This window comes from Schistosoma haematobium, chromosome 6 (assembly GCF_000699445.3).
Source record: "Schistosoma haematobium chromosome 6, whole genome shotgun sequence".
Classification (NCBI taxonomy): Eukaryota; Metazoa; Platyhelminthes; class Trematoda; order Strigeidida; family Schistosomatidae; genus Schistosoma; species Schistosoma haematobium.
This window is the reverse complement of record NC_067201.1, coordinates 7,404,456-7,428,718: the sequence shown is the minus strand read 5'-3', so window position 1 is coordinate 7,428,718 and position 24,263 is coordinate 7,404,456. Positions and strand designations below refer to the sequence as shown.

The following is a 24,263-nucleotide window of genomic DNA, read 5'->3' as shown; positions in this document are numbered from 1 at the left end:
ATAATCAGCTTGATTTTATGTTACCATAAAAACTTGTTTAGGTAGATGATGAAGAGATTTATTTACAAAATGATTGATTTTTAGATAATTTTGTGTATACTTTTGTTACTAGTTAGATTTAAGAATGAAATCAGTTAAGACACAAAGATGATAAAGTAACGTAAAACATCTTTTAAACTAGATCTAACAACTATACTAAGGTCTAGTGTCAAGTCGACTTCAAGTAAACTACGACTTCATTTAACATGTATTTCTATGATAGATGATATTTGGCCATAAAAATGTATGACCCCCTTTTGTTAATTTAATGATAATCAACTCCTTTTTTATCAGGTACACAATTCCCTTATTCCATTCTGATATAATTTAAGTCTTCAGGCTTACTTTAATCTCAATGTGAGTTATTCACTAATGTGTAAAATACACTACTTAACCTTTTTTATAGTAGTTATATCATCTTTAGCATTTCTTTTTTTTTTCTAGTCAGTTCAGTTCTTTAGTTGGTTTAATAGAATAGATGGATCATGGTACAATTTGAGGACGCTGTTAGTCCTATTTCGAACTCGTCAGCTAAATGTATTTCGATTGTAGCATTAATTCTTTTTACACTGAAATTAGAATAGAGTACCATTTGCGTCAACTTCACGAAGTCGATAGGTTCAGATAGCCATCGAACTTATTCAATATTTGCATCGTACGCTTCTTTGGTGACCTGCTTGAATATCTGGGCTACCTGTTCCTGGCACATAGATATTTCAACAAATTATCTGTATTTTGTTTGTTTTAATATGTCATTATATCTATTAATCGCATAACCTATTCAGTTGCGTTTATGAAAAGTTTACGACATTTTGCTGTATAAGTTACAAAAAGTACAATCAGAGACATCGTGCTGGCTGGCAGGTAATATGCATTGAAAAGAATAAAAAATATTCAGATATCGATTCTGGAACTGCTAACTTCTAACTGGTGACCACTCACTATTTATCGTCAGGCATTTCGCACAAAATGCACATATGTTAACAAAGACTAATTAAAATTCAATCCTAAATATCAACAATGAGATAATCCAGTCCTTTGTTAGTATAGACTTAATTTTCGATAAGAAGAATGAATAACTCTTACTATAACAGGTTTATGTTACATAACAGAAAATTCAATTCTACATTCAATCAATGAGCCACGCTACTTCGACTAATGTACAAAGATAGTTTTAACCTGATTCGATAGAGTAATGTTACAAGAATTTGATGAATTTCACTAAAATGAAACAGAATTCCGATTATTGAATGTAATCAGAATTTACTGTGCAAAAAGTCACTGACGAATATGATAATGTATGACAAGATAATAAAAGTATATCATTGAAAACTTGGAAGCACTGAACGTTCGTTTCGTTCTAGTTTGAAATTACCCAACAGTGTACATCCACGATCCCGCATGTAGGAGTCGGAACTCGGACATTCGGTCTTGTGTGCGAACGCTTAACTTCGAAGCCACTGAGCTGGCATCCAACGGTGTTAGTGTCTAACTTCAATCGATCCATGGTCTTGAGCAACCTCTCAGCCATTGTATGAGGTGGATAACGGTCTCACACCCCACACGTATTGGACTCTACTGGTCACAGATTCTCATTAGAACTCCAGGAAATCCATCTTGAAGCTAATCACTAGTGAGCACATGAATAAAATCAGTATGGGGATTTTAGTATTTTCACAGTTGAATTCACAAGTCGATTTAAGCTAGACTATCATTGAAAATCTGAATGTATTGGGCCGCCGTCATGTCCTAGTATGGTACTCTTCAGCATTGCGCATCCATGATTTCGAAACGGCAATAATCTAGCTCAAATCGACTAGTGAATTCAATTCAATTCAAAAACAACCCTAATCGAAAGATTAAATCATAACTCAATGATAATTTACTTAGATTAATGAACAGAAAAATTACAAAAATGGAAAAATCAAGAATAAATAAGCAAATAGTGAAATGAAAAATACTCTCTTATTTGTCATGAATACTATAGAAATGATATAATAATAATAATAATAATAATAATAACGGTAATAATACTTGAGTATGTTTGTACTCAATGTTAACTATAATCAATTATCAGTGTTATCCTAATACAACCCATTATTACTAACATGATTGTTAACAATCGTGCAAAATAATTCATATAGAAACACTTTTTTTGAAGAATAAACTAAAGGAAATAAGTGAAAGAAGATCATTGAATTGTTCACGAACAAATTCAGTAAGGAAGATAAATCTCAATGAATCCATCGTTTTATTTCGGATCATAACATCATTATCATGATCATTATCACATTGTTAATTTAATGAAAATAAATACTGAATAGAAATATCTGTAATTGTTATATGTATATTTAAACAAAAGGTAATGAACGATCCATTTGTAATCGTAATTGTCCAGTTGGAAGACTATAACATTCAAATGAAAAGAAATCAGTTGATAAATTATGTTTATTGTCATATATATAATGAGGTAATGAATATTTGTTGACTATAATGATTACGAAATGTATTACATATACCTAACCACCGCCTACTCGAATAAGTCCAGATGACTGGTGAAAGAGTAGGTTGAACGAAAACTAAGAACGGCCAAACCGAAACGTTTTACTACTCTTTGAAATCATTAACATTTAGAGTAATCCATATAGGTAAGTTCAAACTATCTAGTTTTAAATTTCACCATTATCATAACCATTGGATGGATTGTTGAGCGACATATTGGATAATTTGTAAAAATGGGGGACAAGTGCATTCACTCTTTGTATTCCATTAAGTTTGAAGTTTCTAAATTACCTTTAAAAAATAATTTTATTCGATAGATTCATGTTTTTCTCCCCGAATCATATATCTTATGCTTAATGTATCCTTCTACCACTAGCATGAATATTACTTATGTTACATCTCTCTGTGTTAATATGTTGTCTTAACTTCAACCTATGAACGAGCATATCAAGTTCTACTTATTTTTATAGCTTCTTATCTTTCATGACTGAATCCACAGTTAGTCTCTTTATAGAATGATACCACGTTTATGTTATTGTTAATCATAATGTTTATCATTCTAAGTTTACTGTTGTCAGATTTCTATACTGATTTAACATAATATAATGCATAGAACTTGCAACTCTTCAGGTATTAGAAATTCAATTGGAAAATTACACTTAAACTAAACATTATTGATTCATTAATTTTTACCACCATATGAGCTATAAGTCCAAGATATCTAATAATTAAAGATTTCTAAATTACGCATAAATATGTTCAATGATAAAATAATCACCTGACACTACATAAACATAAACTAACTTTAACTGTTTAACAATAAATGTAATACACTATACTACTTAGATCCACTAAATTAATCATTGTTTTATACAATTGTAATAGAAAAGCTTTGAAGTTGTTAAAAGATACATATCACTTCGTAATAATGACAAGACAATCCGCTCAGAATGCACATAAACCAAAAGAGACTGATCATTTGCAGTCTTTAATATTAAGAATCAAAAGATTCAAATCACTATGAAATGAATAATGATTCATCCCCTTTGCACAAAACTATGATAACCTGGACTCAGTAACTAAATGGATAATGCATCCAGCATTTGAAACAGAAACACCAGTTTTAAGTCCCATTAGAAGCATCAACATTTAAATGTAGGTACATTCAATTGAAAATTGTACATTAGAATGAAAAAATGAGTCCTGGGTTTTATTACTAGTTACTATTCAAGTTTACCTAAAAATATTAGTAGTTTAACTGATTTTCGTATTGGTTATTTAAATGTTTCCATTAATGTTTAGGACTACATTTGATCAGTCTCTAATACAAACAACCTATACAAAAACAAATTGCACAAGTTAGTGGCTATCTAATCTTAGTAGCTATATGGATAACGCAATGGCATTTGAAGTGAATAATATTGATTCTCAGTCCCATAGTGAACATCAACTCTAAAATGTAGGTACGTTCGGCTAACAAGTCTCAAGTAGAACAAAATGCGCATTCCGGATTCCAGAGTTAGCCAACATCCATCTTTGGTTATAGTTAATAGTTTGAGCTTTTAAAATGTTAAAACAAAACAATACATTATTAATATCATTGATTGAAATCATGAGTCCATTAAAGCTGGACCACCATTAAAAATCTGGAAGCACTGGACGGCCGTTTCATCCTAACACGGGATTCCTCAGCGATGCGCATCCACGATCCCGCACCTCGCGAGACTCGAACCTAGGACTCATCAGTCTCGCACCAGGTGCTTAACCAACTGGACCACTGAGCCGGCATCCAATGGTGTTAATGTCTAACTTCAACCAATCCACGAAGTTGCGCCACCGTACACCATTGTCTTCAGTGAGTTGATATCTCACAACAGACCTAGTTTATTAATCATTAAATTGATTCATTCCTAATGTTTTAAATTACAAATTTTTCTTGGAAAAAAACATTAGACAACAATAACAACAACACAAACATTCAAAAATATGCAATTTCATGCCTAACAAATCATTTAATTTAATCCATCTTTCATAATCAGATATGTTTTAAATAAGATTAACGAGAGAGGCAGAGAGAGAAAGAGTAGGAACAGAGTATACCCGATACTTGTATAATTGTGTTTTGCTCTCATTAAATGGTCTAGTCTTTATATGTTATAATCCTCTTAAACAAGATATTTCTACGATCATTGTTAATTTATTACTTGCTATTCTATTGAACAAAATATTTTAATTTTATAAAAAAATAATAAATAATATAACTGATATCTAAAATAGAATCATGTTATCACTAAGAATTTTAAAGAGTAAAAAGAATTATACGATAAATTATAGGGGAGGCTGATATTTGTTTTTTGAACTGAACGGACTACGTGAAGTGAGAAGCTACTAAACAAAGGACCAATAAAGAGTTACAGTTGACTCGAGATTGTCAGTGCTGTTTGATGCATTATTGATTTAACACAAAACAAGGTCATAAATGTTGATATTCCAACTGGTGATTTCTTCACTTGATATTTGATGGGCTACAAAGTGTCGATGTTTCTCATATTAATTAAGCTCGATTCACAATGTCGCAAATTTCATATGAGATGAAACACTAATTATGAATTCTATTAACCGTAATTCAACTGTACATAAGTACTCGTGTCCGAATAATAATATATAAGCAATGCCGTCAAGATACCCATGTGTCAATAGTGACTGATTAATTAAGATCTATAACGTTAACAAGTGGAGAAATGTAAACGCTTACAAGTAAAAATATTAGTATGCTTCATTATTTGGTAATTTGATCAGTCGCTAATACAAACAACCTATACAAAAACAAATTGCACAAGTTAGTGGCTATCTAATCTTAGTAGCTATATGGATAACGCAATGGCATTTGAAGTGAATAATATAAGGAAAAGAATGAATTACAGACAGGATATCAACAGACACTTTAATTCAAATAATAATTTCCAGAACTGAAGACAAAAAGCAATACACTCCTCATCATTTTTCCAGTTATACCATCGAAATTGATAACATAATCTAACAGCTATGTACAGATTCATGTACTTGCCTTTAGACAGAACGCTCTCTGTAATAGAGCACACTTAATAGTAGGCTAAGACTAGAAGTTAAACGACTGGTAACAGTGCTTGCTCCACCCTCATGCTTAGTGCTATGCCCATACCTGCCAGTCCACCAGAGCTGGCCGTCGGGTCACCAGATACACGGAGGGTGTATCTCGTTGGCTCACCGTTTTGCAGAGGTGAGATCAAGTGAATGACCACACTGAGATCCTGTATGCGTGTTTCAGAGACACAGCATACATCAATGGTACGAGATTCTAGGGTTTTAGCCAAGGAAGCCTGTTGACCGATTTGACATAGGGTGCGTACGTTGAAGGCTCCAATGTGTAGTTTGGAGCGAGGTTTCAGTAGACCTGGGACAGTGTTTTGAGCGCTAGAATCGTTGGCTACGGTGACACTTGAGGAGTAAGCCGAAAGAGGAAGTTTAGAGTTGAAAGTCGATGTAGGAGGAATAATAGGAATTGAAGAGAGAGATTGATTATGAATACAGTGGTCTTGAGTGCTGTTATAAGTATGAGGGCGGTTATCACTTCCCGGTTGCCCACACCGTGGAAGGGTTCTTCTGAAGGTACCTGAAAATGAAATTGGACTATAGGTGGTCTTAGTGACCTGAGAGCGTGACCATAGTGCCCAAGGGACAAATGCCTGAGGTCGGTCACACACGACCTTTTTGAGAGTAATTTCTGTGTTAGCTCCGTACTTGTTGAGACCTTACGGCCGGAGATGGATATCCGTGGGATAAGGTGAGGTGTGCATTTTTAGGGTTGACCTTTTCTAACCACAGCCCTCCTTGTGGGAAGGCAGAATCGCTTTGATGCTGATTGTCTGAAGCAAACACCTTACTGCTATCACGGCTCTGTACAGTCAGCAGTACGACTTCGCCTTCGGACCTTGGGTTTGTTGCTTTTAGTTTTAAAGCTCTTCAACCGACCTATCTGACATGGTAGGACCTTGAAGAATGGTTGTTCCAGCCAGTATGGCTCGGTTGCTTCATCACGATAGGTAAGCCCGACCATCACGTCAAGATAGCAACAACGGTCGGGAAGACCAGAAGTTATAATCGAATGAACAAAATCTAAATGTTTTTTACGATCCACCATACATAATTCTTTAACAAGGTAAACTCTTAGGAATCAAATTTAACCTTTAGTAGATCAGTCGGTTATTTTTGATGAAAATAATTCAAGTAGAAAGTTTGTACGAGATTTGGAGATTATTTATTTTTGTTTATCGTTAACTAACATTAACTTCAATACTTATTACTGTGAAACTATTCGATCAAATTTAGACAAAAGTTCTTGTAAAGTACAAATTACAGTTTAAAAAAAATGTAACAATCTAAGAGGATGATTGAACAAACAAATATATCATTCACTGAATCAATCAAATGAGCATGGGATATAATAATTAAATAGCAATATATAAATAATGTCTCAATGAATAAAAAATTAAATTGTCAACATTTCTAAACATCATTGTGTATTAATTTTGTAAAGTCATTTACATTGAATTCCGAAGTGTTAGAAGTAATGCCCTCTATTCATTTCAATATTAAAAAGTATATTACTATAGACAATGCACCTAGTGATAAATTTATTTGAAATTATCAAGTTAGATGAAAATACTGCAAAACAGGACGAAACGTATTATATACATACATACTGAAATGTATTATTGTAAAGCACCAGATGTGAAGTGTTTTTAGACAAATTGGTTGTTTTTCTTAAGAAAAAGGGAAAGGCACAATAATGAATAATAAAATTGTATTGTGGCTAGTAGTAGAATCTAGCTTGAGAGTTTCGCTCTATTTGCGGCTCGTCAGCTGAATGCACATACCTTATCTGGGTGTTGATGTTTAGACTGAATTTCAGACGTAGTTTTTCTTTAACTTTATATATATATATATATATATATATATATATATATATATATATATAGCAAGTAATTAAGCAAGTAAATGTTTTAAAGGAAAAACTTACCTTCTAGTTAATTTATCATAAAATGTCTTTGGTATAATCGTAACTTTCATTGGAGTTTTTGATTCCTCCATCAGTTGTAATAAATCTTTATCCTTTAAACCAACAACATTTTGTCCATTAATTTCAATAATTTGATGATTAGTTAATAAACCATTACGTGCAGCACTTGAGTCTTTAACAATTGCTTTAATTAAACCATTACGAACATGTACACCGATTGCACCTAAACTATCTTTATGCACAGTAATAACACGTTCGAATGGACTAGAGTAAGCAAAAGATTAATGAATGGAAAGAATTAGAATATTTATAATTGTGAACAGTAACAGTTAGTAAGTTATTCATACGAAATATAGAGCTATGCATGTATTTGCATCGGTTTATATCAGTAATATCGGGACGGTAAAGTAATATAAGTATAATAGCAATATTAAGGGTAGTGGAAAACATCAAGCGTAGAATGCATGGTGAGAGAAGAAAAAGGGAATTTGTCAAATAATGACAGTATAAGGTGATTTCCATAGTTGGGACCTAAGGGAAGACAAAGAATGAATATATCCGTACCAGTGTGATCGATCCTGTGCTATATTACCCAACGTTTCCAACCACTGATGATGATGATAATAGCTTGAACCTCTACTACATAGTCTGAACCTACTTACATGGCTCGAATCAATAGCAAACGATTTCATAGACTGATGCCACATTTTAATTAGACCGTTTCTAGTTTCCTTTCAACCTAAACCTTCATCAGCACTATGTTTCTAAATAACTAGTGGTTGGGCAAACACAAAGCACTTTCTAACCATCTTAATTAATGAAAATTCATTTCCTCTCCCACCTATTTCCCATCCTTATCTAGCGTTCAAAATCTGTGAAGAAATTTTGTCAAATGTCAATTTATTGGAACTGATGGAACTTACAAGTTCTGTGAAGTGGTAGACAGGCTTAACTATAAGACATGCATATAACAGTTCTTTCTTTTCAGAAATCCTTCCGTAGGAATATCGTGTCAATAATTTCAATAAAATATGAATCTTTATTTTTTTGGGTACATATTAGATAATTGTTTTACGGTCACTATCCAAACCGAATAAAGAGATACGATTTCCTCAAACACGAAATACAAACAGGAGCAACGAATAAAAAAAAAGTGATATCAACACAGAGAAACAGTTCGATAAACAAGTTAGACAATGACACTATTGTATGCCGGCTCAGTGGTCTAGGGGTTAAGCATTCGCACGTGAGACTGAAGATCCTGAATTCGATTCCCATATACAGGATTGTGAACTAACACTTCTGGGGTTTCCCATACCGGGACGAAACGGCCGTTCAGTGGTGATCGAACTTAGATAGACTCTTGATTTCAGGTATGAAAATACTACAATCTCTACAAGTAGCATATACTAATAAATTAAATAAATACAACTCTAATTCATTATTTATAGATTTGCAACTTGGTAAGAAGTATTTTACACAACTTAAACGATGTTGCATTTACTTTGATTGTTCAAACTTTGAATACAAATAAGTACACCAGATAATTAATAAACTTTAAATAATTATGTAATAATTAATCACCGGTCTATATGTTAGTTGATTTTGATCTATTTATTTGATCGGCGTAAAAATCAACGCTTTTTAATTCCACTGATTCATTTTCAATTCCTAGTATACATTATTATTACTACTATTAGTATAGGAGCTTTTGGAGATTATTTAATATCATTGAGATCACAAACCAACCAAAGTTGAACCTACATTAAAAACCTTAAAGCACTAGATAGCTGCTTCGTTTTAGTACGGGGCTTATCAGCAGTTGACATCACCGAGGATCCAAAACCGAAACTTAGGTCTCACGTAAAAACCCCTAATATCTAGATCATTGAGTCGGTATTCAATGGTGTATGTTCAACTTCATTATCACATTATCATATTCCTTGAATCCTCAATGGGAAGAGAGTATTATGTTTGATAAAAAATTGTCTTATTTTTGACATTTTAGTTGTCTTTTGAAATTATAAATTGTTTAACACCAGAAGCTATATATTGACATATATCATATATAATAAGATAGATTATAAGATTATTTTCATGTTTTATAGCAATTAGTTGTAAACAAACTTAAATTCTATAGAAATAGAAAAATCGATTTAATACATTATTCGATTATGGATAGTTGCTAACAGTGGAATCCAGGACGCGCGTTTAGTCCTATTTGGAACTCGTCAGCTGGATGTACCCGGATCTCAGAGTTGATTTTCACTCCGAGACTCGAACCCAGTACCGTTCACTTCAAACGCCATCGCGTTATCCACTTAGCTACTGCTTGTAAATTAAGACAATACCGAAGCAATACGCACAGTATGCACATGTGCCAATAAGAGATTGATCAATTGCAGTCCTTAACATCAGTGGGAAGATTCAAGTAAAAGCAATACCAAGTGAATTATTAATCGATTAGTTTAAGAACCAAAGTTAACAGGTAGAATAACACAAATGAAAATTTGGCATATTTTTTTGTGCTACAATGTAATTTGTCAAGATTTATGTAATTGCACAATTAAGTAGAATTAACTATAAATATTGAAGAGAAAAAATGGAATAAAAAGTGAAAATTAATACAAAATAAATAGTTGAGACTTATAAAATGGGGTGGTATTTGCATATTTAAAAACAAAAGTAGAACATAGAAAACATGATTACATAGTAACTAAATGACAAGTGAAATTTACAAATACTCATTGCATCTGCATCAGTTGACGACATCAATTATCTGTTGCATTATACACTAAATATTTCGCCATTGGTCGGTTCATCTATATTAATAATAAATCAGCTCATTCACCAAGTTCCTGAGTGTGGTCTATAACTACACTTTAACTGTGGTAAGGGCAGATGGTAATACATTATTGCCCAAAAATGAGGAAAGTAGAGTGTGATTGATCAGAAATTGGATATAAACAACAATTGCGCAATAATAAAGTGAACATTACAACTCACCAACAAAAAGAGAACAGAAATTAAGAAAAAAAATCAAGAAAATAAAGTTGTTTAATCCATTCATTCATAACTCACTCGAATATTGACTATTATGATAATTAAGATAAAAAGAATGTACATATTTCATATGAATACAGAAGTCAAGTTTACGTAGCAAAGCACTACCAGATGTATATATTTTATATTTACATATTATTGTAGAGTTTTCAAGGAAAATTCGTTCGAAACAATTATTTCTTTGCTCTGTTTCACTTTTTAATCTACATTAGCCTTTGATGAATTAAAAGTTGTGTTATTCGACAAAATAATCCATGACAATCTTCATAGTGATATGTATTTCAATTATATTTTAACTTGTAATCAAATGGGATTTTTAAAAACATCTTGTAATTATCCCATGAAAATTATACTATATTGAGAAGTAAATTGTATCTACCATAAAACTTATTCATATTGGGCAAAACAGGAGTAAATGTGTGTACACAACGACATGTTATATCTACCAATTAATGCAATAAATAGAAAACAAATATATATATTGATATTATGCATACATACTACTTACCGGTCACGTAATACAAGTTTTATGTTGTTAGGAGTTGAACTTTTCAATATTTCCATTGATCTTGTCCCTGAACAACCTGTAACTAGAATATCATTAATTTCCAGGACTTGATCTCCAAAACGCACACCGCCAAGTGCAGCTGGTGAAAATCCTTCCACAAATGAAACAAATATACCCTATTGAAATGAAAAAAAGAACTGAAAGCATAAAAGTCTGGTATATGTTTTTTGCGCACCATGAAACGAGGCATATAGCTAATCACAACTTGGACATTTTAGCCACAGTTCAAACGCTTTACGGGTATTAAGTATAACCACAACAATAAGTGACAGATTTACACTAAAACTGAAGCTCGGGCATTTTTAAGTTAAGATACTTGTTACATTTAATAAACATAACACGGAAAACCCAGCGTTTAAGAATTTCGGCAAAACGACTCTGGTTCAGTAGAGACGTCTTCACAAGCCTTGGATATGCTTTAAAACACCAAATAACATATGCATTATGCCATACTATTATATTTATACATCTATATGATTACAAAACAATAAATTACTCAAATCAGTGTGAATTTTGGAAGCGATAACCAGGATTTACTACATGTTTGTTGAAGGTGAGGCTGAAGGGGAATTGTGCTGGTCATTTAAAGTCTTATGCCTCCAAGTACCTTCAAATGAAGCCACAGAACAATGTAGTTCACCTCACAAGGCAGTTTAATCTAAGATCATCTGGTCTGAACAGACAGTAAACTAAACACCACTTAATAATTTGAAAATCTATTGCATTCAAACTAGTGTTAGAAGCAGATAAAATTTAATTATCTCGAACAGTAAAAACACACCCACCCGAACCATAAATTCAAGACGTCAACCTGATCCTACTATTCCTTGGGAAGCTGCTTTAGGTGCACCAGGTCACTAATCATCTTTGCTATTGGACATATTTGGTTTTAGTTTGATACATTCATTAATGTACTTTCTCCCCTCAATATTGACATTTCAGAATGTGAGTTTACTATATTTGATTACTTTTTTCCATATATTTGATCAGTTTACTCATTAGTCACTTCATTTTCACAGCTGACTTAGTTCATACTGACTCATGCACTTGAATATCTTTTACCTAATACTTGATGTGACTACTAATAACAATACCATTATTTTTATAGGGTACTTGTATCTTTACTTTCTTCTATTAACAGCCTCATAACCTTTTCCTTACTTGACATGTGGTCCAGTTGAAGTTATCACTATATACAAGATATCCCGGTACCTGGAATGGCTACGAAAGGTATATCCATCACGATTTTCAGCTAATAATCTGTGCACAAAATATATCTATGTAAGCCTGGTTACTTTAATCACTGTTGATTTGGGTTCAAAAATACATTGATCTACCTAATTCATTGTAACCGGAAATTTAATCATGAAAAAATATTTTCCAATTTTACGAAATATCGTATCAGACTAGTAATTCATTATGCTGCAGCTGCGTTACAGCATAAAAATTTGAAAACGGTAGAAATAAAAGCAATTTCTTATCAAAATACATACTAATTGTACCACAGTTCAAATAAATTGAGTTAACCTGAATAATCTAATGAAGTAAATTGTCTTCGTTATATGAAATTTTAGTACAGTATTTCTGAGAACGTATAGTCTATAACATTAAATCTCGTACTTGCGTAGAGCATTTGTAAAGACAAGCTGCTTATTTATGTGTTCTATGACATTTTAAAGATAATTTTGATCCGTTTATTCTGAGACTTCTCAGTTACGCTCAATGTACAGAATATATTTACTTATTGACCACAGTTCATTAAAAAATTGTTCGATTTGCTAAGACAGATCAATTATCAAACGCATTAGTAACAAATGACTCAATATCTAGTTTTGTTTACATTGAGTGGTTTTTAGATAATGTTTTCTATATACGTAAAAAGATGTATAAAGAAATCAAGTTCCTAGAGAAAGGCGAAATGTCAAAAAGTCTAAGGTCACCATAAAGAACTAATTTAGGAACATTTCTTAGGAGCATCAACGTTTAAAACTGATTTTTTTATTAAGAGAAACAACGTCATGATCATACCTTGTTGCCGAATTTAATAGTACGCCCTGATCATTTCCCATAACTATGTAATGGTCAGTTCTCAAGCAATGATCTATGTGTTAACTTTATATTCATCTTTGTTTATTTCCGTTCTTCTGTAATTTGTTTCATCTTAACATTTACAGTCTATTTTGTACTAGAGGAGCTGTCGATATAACTGTGCACGTCATTTTCAGTTTAGTCCTAAAGATGTAACTATTTGACTTATCCTAAGATTTACGTCATAGAAACTAGACTTACTGAGCCCTAGTTTTTAACAGTGAACACTTTATGATTGTTGTGCGTCTTCCCTCCATTTAGAAAGTATGACTTAATGACAACGAATTAACAGTATGGCTAGTTTGTTTTTGCTTCAAGATGTCAATTCGTGACAAGATAAAATGAGGTAGTTTTAGTGAAGACCAAGCATATGTTTTTCAATAATCCGAATTTTATTAAGGATCACGAAATACATGGGAATATTTCAAGTTTTAACGTGTTGTTTTTGTCAAATAGAAATAGACATAACATTTTTGCATTGTACTTACTCCTAATTATCAATGCTAATTAGTCCTAAAAATATAACATTTAAGATAATGAAGATGTCACAGGTCATGTAGGGACATTTTTCTCGAAACTCACTTTCTGTATTTCTTTAAGCTGAATTCCGACTTTACCGAATTCATTTTTACAAAGAGTAACAAGTCTAACTCCTGGTTTTATATCTACGCAATCAAATGGTGCTGGAAGCGGTAGACAAAGCGCTCCGCTTGGTGTAAAAGGAGCAATTGACATTGAATTGACCCCACAGCCCATACCAGATTGAGGAAAAATGCCAGATATTGTAGATACACAGGTAACAGGTCTACCACAAATGTTGTAAGAAGACATATTATTATCCATATTGCAATTTCCAGATAGAGTGGGGTTAATTTGTGATAATGGCCTTTGACAGTCAGACTGCGGAGTTGAAGGTCCATTGTTTTGACTATCAATAATAGACTGTACTTTTAACTCTTCGAGAGAAGGGTACAAAGACATCTAAAAAATAGAAAATGGTGATTCATGAGCAGTTTTACTGCTACACGGTACACAGTAGTCAAGCAAATTATCGGGACTTTTATATTAATTATATAATGCTTTATTGCATTTGAAATGTTACTTATCAAGTAACTGGGATCATAAAGCATTTCTAGAAAATGAGAGTGCTTAATTCATTTCTGTCTCAGTATAGTAAGCAAGGTTTGATGCATAAAATGTTGGTGAGACTATAATTTACGGGCGATCATTGAGCGACGCTAGACCGACCATGAGGCTGTCCACTTAACAACTAGGGTCAAATGAGGGTTATAAACCTGTGTGAGGAATTGGAATTATAATTTACAGTTGATGATTGAGGTTTGAAAGTGGTGAAGGCAATCTTTCCAATATACCTAAGCTATATTGCAGAGGTATAATGGGAAAGATATGTTTATTACCTGTGTTAATTACTTTAATATACAACCTATCAGATGACAGAATAATTATTTTAACATACGCTTCAGACACAGAATCCTGAAAAAAACTCTGGAAAACCGCTTTTGGCCTGTTTTAAAAATAACTACTTGCTACTCAACGCACATCACTAAGCAATGTCCAAACGAGTGACGAAGTCACAAGTTCATATATTCGGGACATATAAACAAAAAATAATTTGTGATACATGCACTCGGTACATTCGTGATACGTTTGTGTGAACTCGTTGATTCATCTTAGCTCTTTTCTTCGTTTCGCGACATAGTCCCTAGTTTTTGGTATCATTCAGTGTGAGTAGCTTGACTACCACAGTGCACTAATGCAAGTAAATTTGATAGTTGAGCGGTCGCTTATACTTCCTGCAAGAAGAACTAGTGCGTTTATTCAGTGGTAGTGAAGCCGCTAGAACCAGCTGTTATTACGTTGACAGATAGAGCACTAAACGGTGGTAGTATGCATATTTAAAAACTTAGACTGTAAAGGAACTAAGACATAACGGTCGCAGCAAGCAAATAAGTAATTTACGTAAACAACATAAACAAATAAAGGTCCAATAACAACAGATAAGTGGAAGTGGAAAAGGTTGTAATGGTCAGACATGTGATAAGGACGATAATGACAGGAATAATGGTGGTAGGGATGATAAAATACCACCGCTAGTAAATATTCTAGGGTTATTATCGGTTATAAGTCCGCAGCTGTTCTTATATATGTTAAATCTAATGAATGATCTAATTCCTGAAAATAATCTAAGCGATTTTTACTATTTTTCTGGATTATTTAATGTTTTGGTATTCAACATATAAAAATTTTCACTTAGCTTAGCTTTTAAATTTAATACAAACCACTTCAAAAATGTTCTTAACATAAGATATATTTGATAGCTTTATTATACTACACACTACAGATGAAAAGTGTGCTGTTTACAAACGAAGAATATTAGATTCAAATATTAGTTGACATTTCTTAGTTACAATTTCCATTGCCATATACCTGGAAATGTCACCAAGCTAACTACAGTAACTTCGTATGAAAAGTCTGTATTATAACTCATCATATTCTAAACTGCGGTTCCGCAAGTCGTCTCAATTTTAAAAAGGTTTTTTGGCCGTTTATTATTTGTAAATTGCTACATTCTTCACCAACCAGCATGTTAACCTGGCCTATACATGAGTTACATAATGTCTCCTCACCCTTTAATTTTTACGGTCATTTGAGTCTTCCTTAACACTTTCACTAAACCCGTCATAGTCGTTGTTGCTATATGTATTTGTGTTTATGGATTGAGCTATCGTAGTTGCCTAAAAAGACGTTTAACATTGTTCAGATAATAAAGTCACCGAATCAAGGTACTACCATGCTGCACTGATACAATGACTAAACTATCACATAAATGTTAGTCAACCAAGCGTAATAAATGATTCCATATCACGGCATTGCTCAAGGGCACGACTATCTTTTCTAAGATCGATCTGGTACGAGCATATCTTGAGATCCCAGTCGCTCTTGAAGATATCGAAAAGACTGCCATCACGACTCCTTTCGGTTTGTTTGGGTTCCTACGAATGCCTTTTGGATTACGAAATGCTGCTCAAACTTTTCAAAGGTTTATCGATAGCATTGTACGAGACCTATATTTTGTTCACGTCTATATTGATGACATGCTAATCGCATCATCAAACGTAGATGAACATTATCAAGATCTCACAATATTATTCCAACGCCTTTCGGATAATGGAATAGTAGTCAACTCGGACAAGTGTGAGTTGGGTAAACCAGAAATAATATATTTGGGTCAAGTCATCAAGCAAGAGGATATTCTGCCTTGCGAGGACAAAGTGCGAGCAATAAAGGAGTAAAACGTGCCGTCCTCACTCAAGGAACAGAAGGCATTCCTCTGTTTGGTTAACTTCTACCGTCGTTTCATCCTACACGCGTTAGAACGGTTACGACCATTAACCGACTTACGTCGCGGCAACCACCGAGGGGGTCCTGTAGTGACCTACTTTTATCGCGAGAACACGATTGGTTTAATGAAAACAATTATTATTATATTCAAGTGTACCAGTGACTTTTTTGCTGTGCTCGTTTGTTTAACTGTGCTAATGACAGACATATTGTGCTTCCATTATTATTCTCCATTGCTTTTCGCGGTTTGTGACTCTGCTTGCACGTACTCCCTTCTGCTGCTTCTGCTTGTACCAATTCTTGGCACGATCTTGGTATTCACTCAATACCACGATATTGCCGATTAAATAAATTTGGTTCTATTCCGCCTTCTGGTTTAATTGGCACGTAGTCTTCTTCCAGTTGTGTTCATAGTCAATCGCAACTCGACACCACGCTACAAACCATTCTGCAACGAAGAATCAGGATTGTCAAAAAGCAAAAAGCATCTGTCGCAACAAAGGGAGATATTTGCGCAAACTTTGCTGACATTAATCGGCTGCACAGTTCCGTTTGTTTTTCCAGACGCAGGTTTTTAGAAATATAAATAAAATTTTTCCGATATTTTGATTCACTGTACATAAATGGATGAAATCGGTCATTTCATTTTAAAGGTCAGGGGAAGAGAAACAAAAGGAACAAAGTCTTTTGCACAAAGTGTAAGATCTATTTTGAATGTTTTGTGTGTGAAAATCCCTCCATGTATACACTCGTAGTTTGTTCCTATTGATTCCCCTAGTTGTACATTTTGTCACTCTTTTTGATTCCATTTGAGTTGGTAATATTTGTATATTATTATAGTTTTTTCTTACACCTTTACTAAGTTTACATGTTTCTTCCTACACTGCATTTATGTTGTTTTACTTGATGCTTAGTCTTGGCGGCAGCCATACTGGTTTGTTCCTCCTTTTGATTGTGTTGCTTGTATTGCCTAGAACTGTGCATTTTTGATTGCGAATCGAAGCACTCTTCCGGAGTTGGAAACACTGTTATAAAGCAACCAAATATCATCTTTTGAACTAGTCTGTGTGTGATCTATCCAGACAGGATAGAATAACGTTATTTTGTTGAGATTGGTAATTTTCTCGCATCCTTTATCAACTTCTTTATTTATTGAGATTTAGATTTGATTGATTGAACAGTTATTGGTTGAACAACTGCGTGGTCATATTTGTTTAGGTAACAATGTACATTTAAGTTTATAATGAATTTCAGAACCATCATTTTGCCCAACTACTTTTTTTGGTTTCAGCCGGGCAAGGGCGCGTATCTAACCCACCTAGACAGTTACGCTGCAGTTCAAACCTTAGTTTCGATCTAACACAAAGTATTCTTTCGAGTATGTATAGAGTCACAATATTTACCCTAAACGCATCAACTTTGTTCATTTCTTGGGAACTGTTGTAGTCGTCCTGGGGTTGTCTTTTATCGCCACCTTCATAGCAGTATCTCTTTTGCTGGTTTTGGCTCTTATCAAGAGAACAACAACTAAGAAGTGATTACCACTTAGATACACCCATTACGGCCGATCACGGCCGATGTTTTTGTCCCTGTCCGCCCGACTTCGTAGAATTGTGCTCGGTCGGTATTAGTGCACTTATATTTTATGCCAGAACACTTAATCCAATCCAAAATTTTTGAGCAGTAGATTTAATATGATACAAAATGAGGCTATATAGGGTAACCACATCTGCATAGACGAACTATGCTGACCCGGCTCAGTCCTCCAGCGTTCACCACATTCGACTTCCTCCTTACCTTCAGTGTTTAAACTAGTTCTTCCCAGTTATAATGTAGCTGAGGATCACTGCTCCTCATCAGAATCATCGTAGCATTGATTCGATACGAAAAGAAGTGGGATTATCATACCGGACGTTGCCATGAGATCCCTCGGGTGTTGATAAACTGAAAGATATATTAGCTGATCTGGAAACACAAACAATAATTTCAAAATGTTTGGTTGGATTTCCAACACGCCTAAAATAAAGGTCCACATGAAGCTTATTTGAGAGTTGGACAAAATGGAATTATAATAATGAAGAAAGATTTAGTATGAAGAGGTTTTAACAGGCCACCTTTAAATGCATAGCAATAACTTAATGCATCAACACTGAGAGCATTTGATGTTTACAGATACGAAAGCAATCAATATTATAGAAATGTTATTAACAACACAATGCTTGGTTGAAACCAACGGATCAGTTGGTGTTTACACTGGTGTGTTGTTGAAATATTTGATTTCCAATTGCATATGCACTAGTGGGCTAACGAAAGGAATAGACGTGTAACCGCTGCCATGGTAGGAATGTCGAAATCCTTATAGAGAACCAACTGTCCCAAACTGTTAAGTTAGAAATAGATAACGAACAATGACTCGAAAATCCGTTTATTTAACATTTACAGCAAGTTCATTCACTGGTAATACAATACTGGCACGACGTCTAGTGCAACTTTCTAAACGACAATTATAAAAATAAATGTTTTCATGTTTCCGTTGGATATTCTCACTGGCTATAGATTCCAAACATGAACTACAAATTCCACATAACACAACCATGAAGAGGGTCACAATATGGTTATACGATTTATTTTGTTTGCGACGATTTTTCGTCGACTTGCTTAACCATCATAGGATTCATTAACAATACCAATACATACGAACTGTTATAAAAAATTATTTTAATGCGGTAATTTTTTGTACATGGTGTCCGCCAGAGATGTGCTTTTGACTCAATGTTCTATTGTGCAATAAGCCAATTATTCATAGTGAAAATTACAGGTTGATGATGCATGAAAGTTAGTTGCAAGAATATAGTTTGCTACAGGGCCGAAATCGACTTATTCGAAATAGAATGATTACGAGGTTTTGAGAGAAACTAAGCTTATGTACCACAGAAATAGATTAGATTGTGTTATACGATGCTTTTAAATCAATAAAACTTTACGAGATGACAAACGGTAATTGCTGCTCATCAAAGAGGATAGGCTGTATACGAGGGATGCTCAACTCCCGACTTATTTATATGATAATGACGCGAATTTCCTTCTCTGTTGGGGTAAATTTGACAGCAGTATTTTTAGTTTGTGGGAGATTCGCTCGACTCTTTACACCTATGATCTACACTAATTATTTTATCGCTAGATCACCAAATAAATTGAAGAGGTTCTAATATGTTTTACGACTGAGCGACTGATAGAAAAATATACCACAGCCATTTGTGTTAGATAAAAGTAGCCACAAAAAGACAGCACCGTTTAATCGTAATTATCGGCCAGTTTCTTGACACAGTTTTTATCAAACGTTTCACCAAGTTCATCGGTCATGCTACGTGAATGTCAAGTCGTGAAAATGCTTTGTGAAAATATCCATAAATATTTATGAATAAATAATTATTGTATTGTTCTCGTATTATCTAGTAGGTAATAGGTAAAGTTGTTTTAGATGCTCAGTACTTTTAGTGGTTGAAAATATATGCACGCTTAATGATTCTCAAGTGTCAGAAATTCGGGAGGGTTTGTGTAATTTTAACGAATCCGAGTTACCTTGTTTTATTACAAATCATGACGTAGAAATATTCCTTACGTTAAGGCCAGGTTTAAATGTGTTGAGCACTTGTATGAAAAGCTTTATTATCTTAATGAAGTGGCTTTGTTTTCACCTATGGTCTTAACTAGGTGAAACGTTTTCTTATACAACTAATATGATAGCCGAACTCACAAACCTAAACTCATACATCTGCGAGAGCTGTGGTGGGTTTAGCGGAGGATATTAGGACGGTTTAAATAACAGCCGAACTCGAATGGCATAGTGATAGTGTAATATGACATATGTGTAAACTAATTTAATGTGTGAGTTGATGAGAAATATAAAAATTAGTAATACATGTCAATAAATTTAAAATCCGAGACATGACTTATGAAACTAGTTAAGAACCTGACGGAAGTTATATAGACTTCACAGGAGGTTACTGTAGTTAGCATATTAATATTTATAAATATGTGACGGCGATAGTAATAACGAAAACTAATACTGAATCTTATAGGCTTCGCTCTGAACCAACACACTCATGTTAGTATGTTGTCGTGTGGAGCTATTCAGTGTCTTAGATCAAAACGGGTTTGGGAGTGTTGGTTATACGCAACAATATGTATGGCTACATTAGATGAAAATATATACATATTATGACACTTCAAAAATATGGCAAATCATCTTGTGAAACAGTGAAAATCGCCCGAATTGTCTTCGGACTTTGGATTTAACGTATAAAAACCAGATGTGAAAAATAGTGTGAATCGAAAAAAGACCAGATTAAGCACGATGTTTGGAACTAATCCCTGAACTTTCATGTTGATACTGACCTTGTGACTCAGTTAACTCAACACGAATACGGAAAAGGCTAGATAAACACTTTGCACTCGTCATGTGAACAACGCCACAACCTGCGTCCATGGCTTGGAATAGTGAATCGACGTGTGAACACGTGTTTGCTACGTTGAAAGACGGGACGGGCGAAGATATCAATGTCAGCCACAGCCTAGATTATACAGATGTACGTTATCGATATTTATATGCTGGTACAAGAAATCATTCCTAGATTAACTTCATTTATATTTATGCAAAATGTCTGGAACTGAGAGACAAGGGATGAAAAACAGAAATTTTTCGGTAAGGAACAAACAGTAGATAATCAGGCGTCATTTTTCTCCTTCAGTTATTTCAACAACAATTCGTACCTTGCTTTTGCAGTAATGATGAATTACTCCATTCTCTTGTAAAGGTACTCTGTGGTTCAAAGTTGTTATGTAACAGTCAGAGTGCTATTAGTACAGTCAGGCTTACATACAAGATCATTTTATCGCGGTTTGTATATTTCTTATCACATAATCCTCAGTATCCTTGTTCTCCGTAAAGGCATGCCTCCGATGCTGTTCATGAAAAAAGTAAATTGGACTGTTAGTGTACAAAACTCCGGGCAGCGTAAAGTGGAAATTATTTGTGAAGCAAATGTGGAGAAAATCCTCGTATTTAGGAAGATATTTATAGCTATTTGTGTGATATATATCTGCGAAATTTCATTGAGAAATATACAGTGTACTCTATAGGTACAACAAAAGTGCGGTAGGTTGAGATTTTATGTATTCATTTATAAAGTGAATTGCTATTTAAACACTTCGCTCATGTCAGCGTAACAACCATTTCATAAGAAGTCACGTGTGTCAGAATTATTAGGAAAGCTGACGTCAGTGATAATTCAAGCTTTGACAGAATTTTAAGCTGGTCAGTAATCCATAAGACATAAGTCATACGTCTGTTTGCCGATCTACCTTCTGTTAAATGACCCGCTTCTAGATGAAGAGGTTCACCTCCAAACACAAATAGGTAGCAATTATAGTGGCATAAACATATAAAACGTGGTCACAACTGAGGTACGTCAGGATGGTAAGGATGTTCTTTACCTTCGCTACACTACATGGCCATTGAGAAGCAACTTCAACACCCCCCATGGCTACGACGGTGAATAACTACTGGAAGTTGGTGACTTATATTCTTCAGAGTGCTATCTTGTACGGCATTCATCGAGCCGGAAACACCTGGAACGACAACGTCGGGACTTAGGTGAGGCACGGAAGGCCTGAGACGGGCAAAACGGAAAGTTTCCTCTGAGGGATGCCAAGCTCGAACTTACATGGACATGATCAAAGAAATCAATCGGTTCATGCAAGTGATCGCAAAGATTGGATGTTGGATGGGATACGTTTTTCGTCAGCATAACTGTCCAAAGACTGACCAATGAACAAATGGAGGAATACTTGGGTAAAAACAACATCCTGCACGTCACCTAACACGGGTTCAGGAAAAGCAGGTCTCATGAGTCCAATCTACCCACAGTATGTGAGAACTTGACGACCTGCTGGTAACGTAAGATACCGGTTCGTGTGATGTCTCTTGATTTCGTAGAAAGCCTTTGGCACGATGCCACTTCTATTTCTCATGACCAAGAGTTTCACCTACCGACATTTGTCTTGACTTCAAAAACGCTTAGAGAATAGTGTGTTTCGTATCAAATTAGATAGAGTACATGCAAGTCAAAAGGTGTCAACATCAGGAGTTGCGCAAGGAACAACGAACTAATAATACCTCTATACATGATTGCCCGCCGATTCCGAATTCCGAATATAATATGTTCAGTTGTGTCCATCTATTTGTACCTGCCTTAAATTGCCCTATTTCGCGAATTCTTAGCTAGCGCATCACTTCGCGTAATTCTAATTACCACACAAATTTAGGCCCACTCCTGTTTTTGATCTCTATCAAGGACCTGTTAGATAAAGTTAGCTAGGCGGTATTGACCTATGGAGTTGATACAAGGGTTTGAATTTCCATAAGAGACGAAAATTATTCACGTGAGCTTCAAAAGTGCTATACAACAATAGAAGAATGGGCATTAGACAATGGGTTAAAACCTAACCTGCCGAAATGTCATGTCATGAACATTCTGCCTTACTCGACACAAAGCACTAGCATCCTTTGAGAAATTCGGTTCCTATTGTCTCAGATTTGTAACCACGACAAGATTAGACACGGGAGGCATAACTGCGAAATAATGGTCTACTATAATATTAGTACTGCTCTAATAATAGACCTAATTCTAAAAATGTAGATTTGTCATGATATAACTGCCTAATCTATAAGATCTTACGTGGAAGTCACACCATCGACTACACCAACTCACTTTATCGTATCAATTACCAATACATGATGTAGAACAAGGTTAGGCTAGAGAAAGAACAATATATTTAATACGAATAGAAGATATAAGGTTACATTCAGCAGGGACCACGCTTGCATGGCCGAGCCATGCCATTCGATCAACTCCAATTCATTCAATTCCCTGTTCGCACCTTCTTCATCGTTAGGCACTTCTCCGCGTTAAATATTGAATATCTATGTTCCGAGTTGTCTCGTGTTCATCTTTGAGGATTGTGTGGTTACTGTACAATGCCACTACACAACTAAGGGGAACGCAAGTCTCCATTTTATGCAGAAACAACTTGGCGCAGTCATCTCAGAATTGTTCTTAACACCAATTAAAACATACACATCCACACATCCACATGTCGTTGTGCTCTCTCTCTTCAAAAGACATATAGATCTCTTAGATCAAATGCAGAGACGGGCAGCTAATTGATTTATGTGTCCAAAACATGGACCTTCGAAGGACAGACTTCAACAATAGGCATTATTATCAGGATGGGTTTGTGGAGATTTTTAGAAATTTTCACAGATTGAAATCATGAGTCAGTTGAAGCTAGACCACCACTGAAAACCTGGAAGCACTGGACGGCCGTTTCGTCCTAGTACGGGACCCCTCAGCTTCAACTGACTCATGATTTCAATCTGTGAAAATTTCTAAAAATCTCCACAAACCCCTTCTGATAATAATCATCTGCTCACTAGTGACTGACTTCAAGAGATACTCCTGGAGTTCTAGTGGGAAGCCGTTACCGGTGGAGTACAACCGGGTCTGTTGTGAGATATCA

General features: G+C 34.6%; 1 protein-coding gene across 1 annotated transcript; it reads right to left on the bottom strand.

Annotated features, from left to right (window-relative positions):
• Positions 1 to 484: 484 nt before the first annotated feature.
• On the bottom strand, positions 485 to 22,492 carry MS3_00008423 (uncharacterized protein; the record flags this gene model as incomplete). The annotated part of the gene is made up of 5 exons (XM_012937062.2): positions 485 to 2,445; positions 7,601 to 7,864; positions 11,172 to 11,347; positions 13,902 to 14,300; positions 22,409 to 22,492. 5 exons carry the CDS (start codon positions 22,490 to 22,492, stop codon positions 2,391 to 2,393), a joined length of 978 nt encoding a protein of 325 aa, XP_012792516.1. The 3' UTR covers positions 485 to 2,390.
• Between the last annotated feature and the right edge of the window lie 1,771 nt (positions 22,493 to 24,263).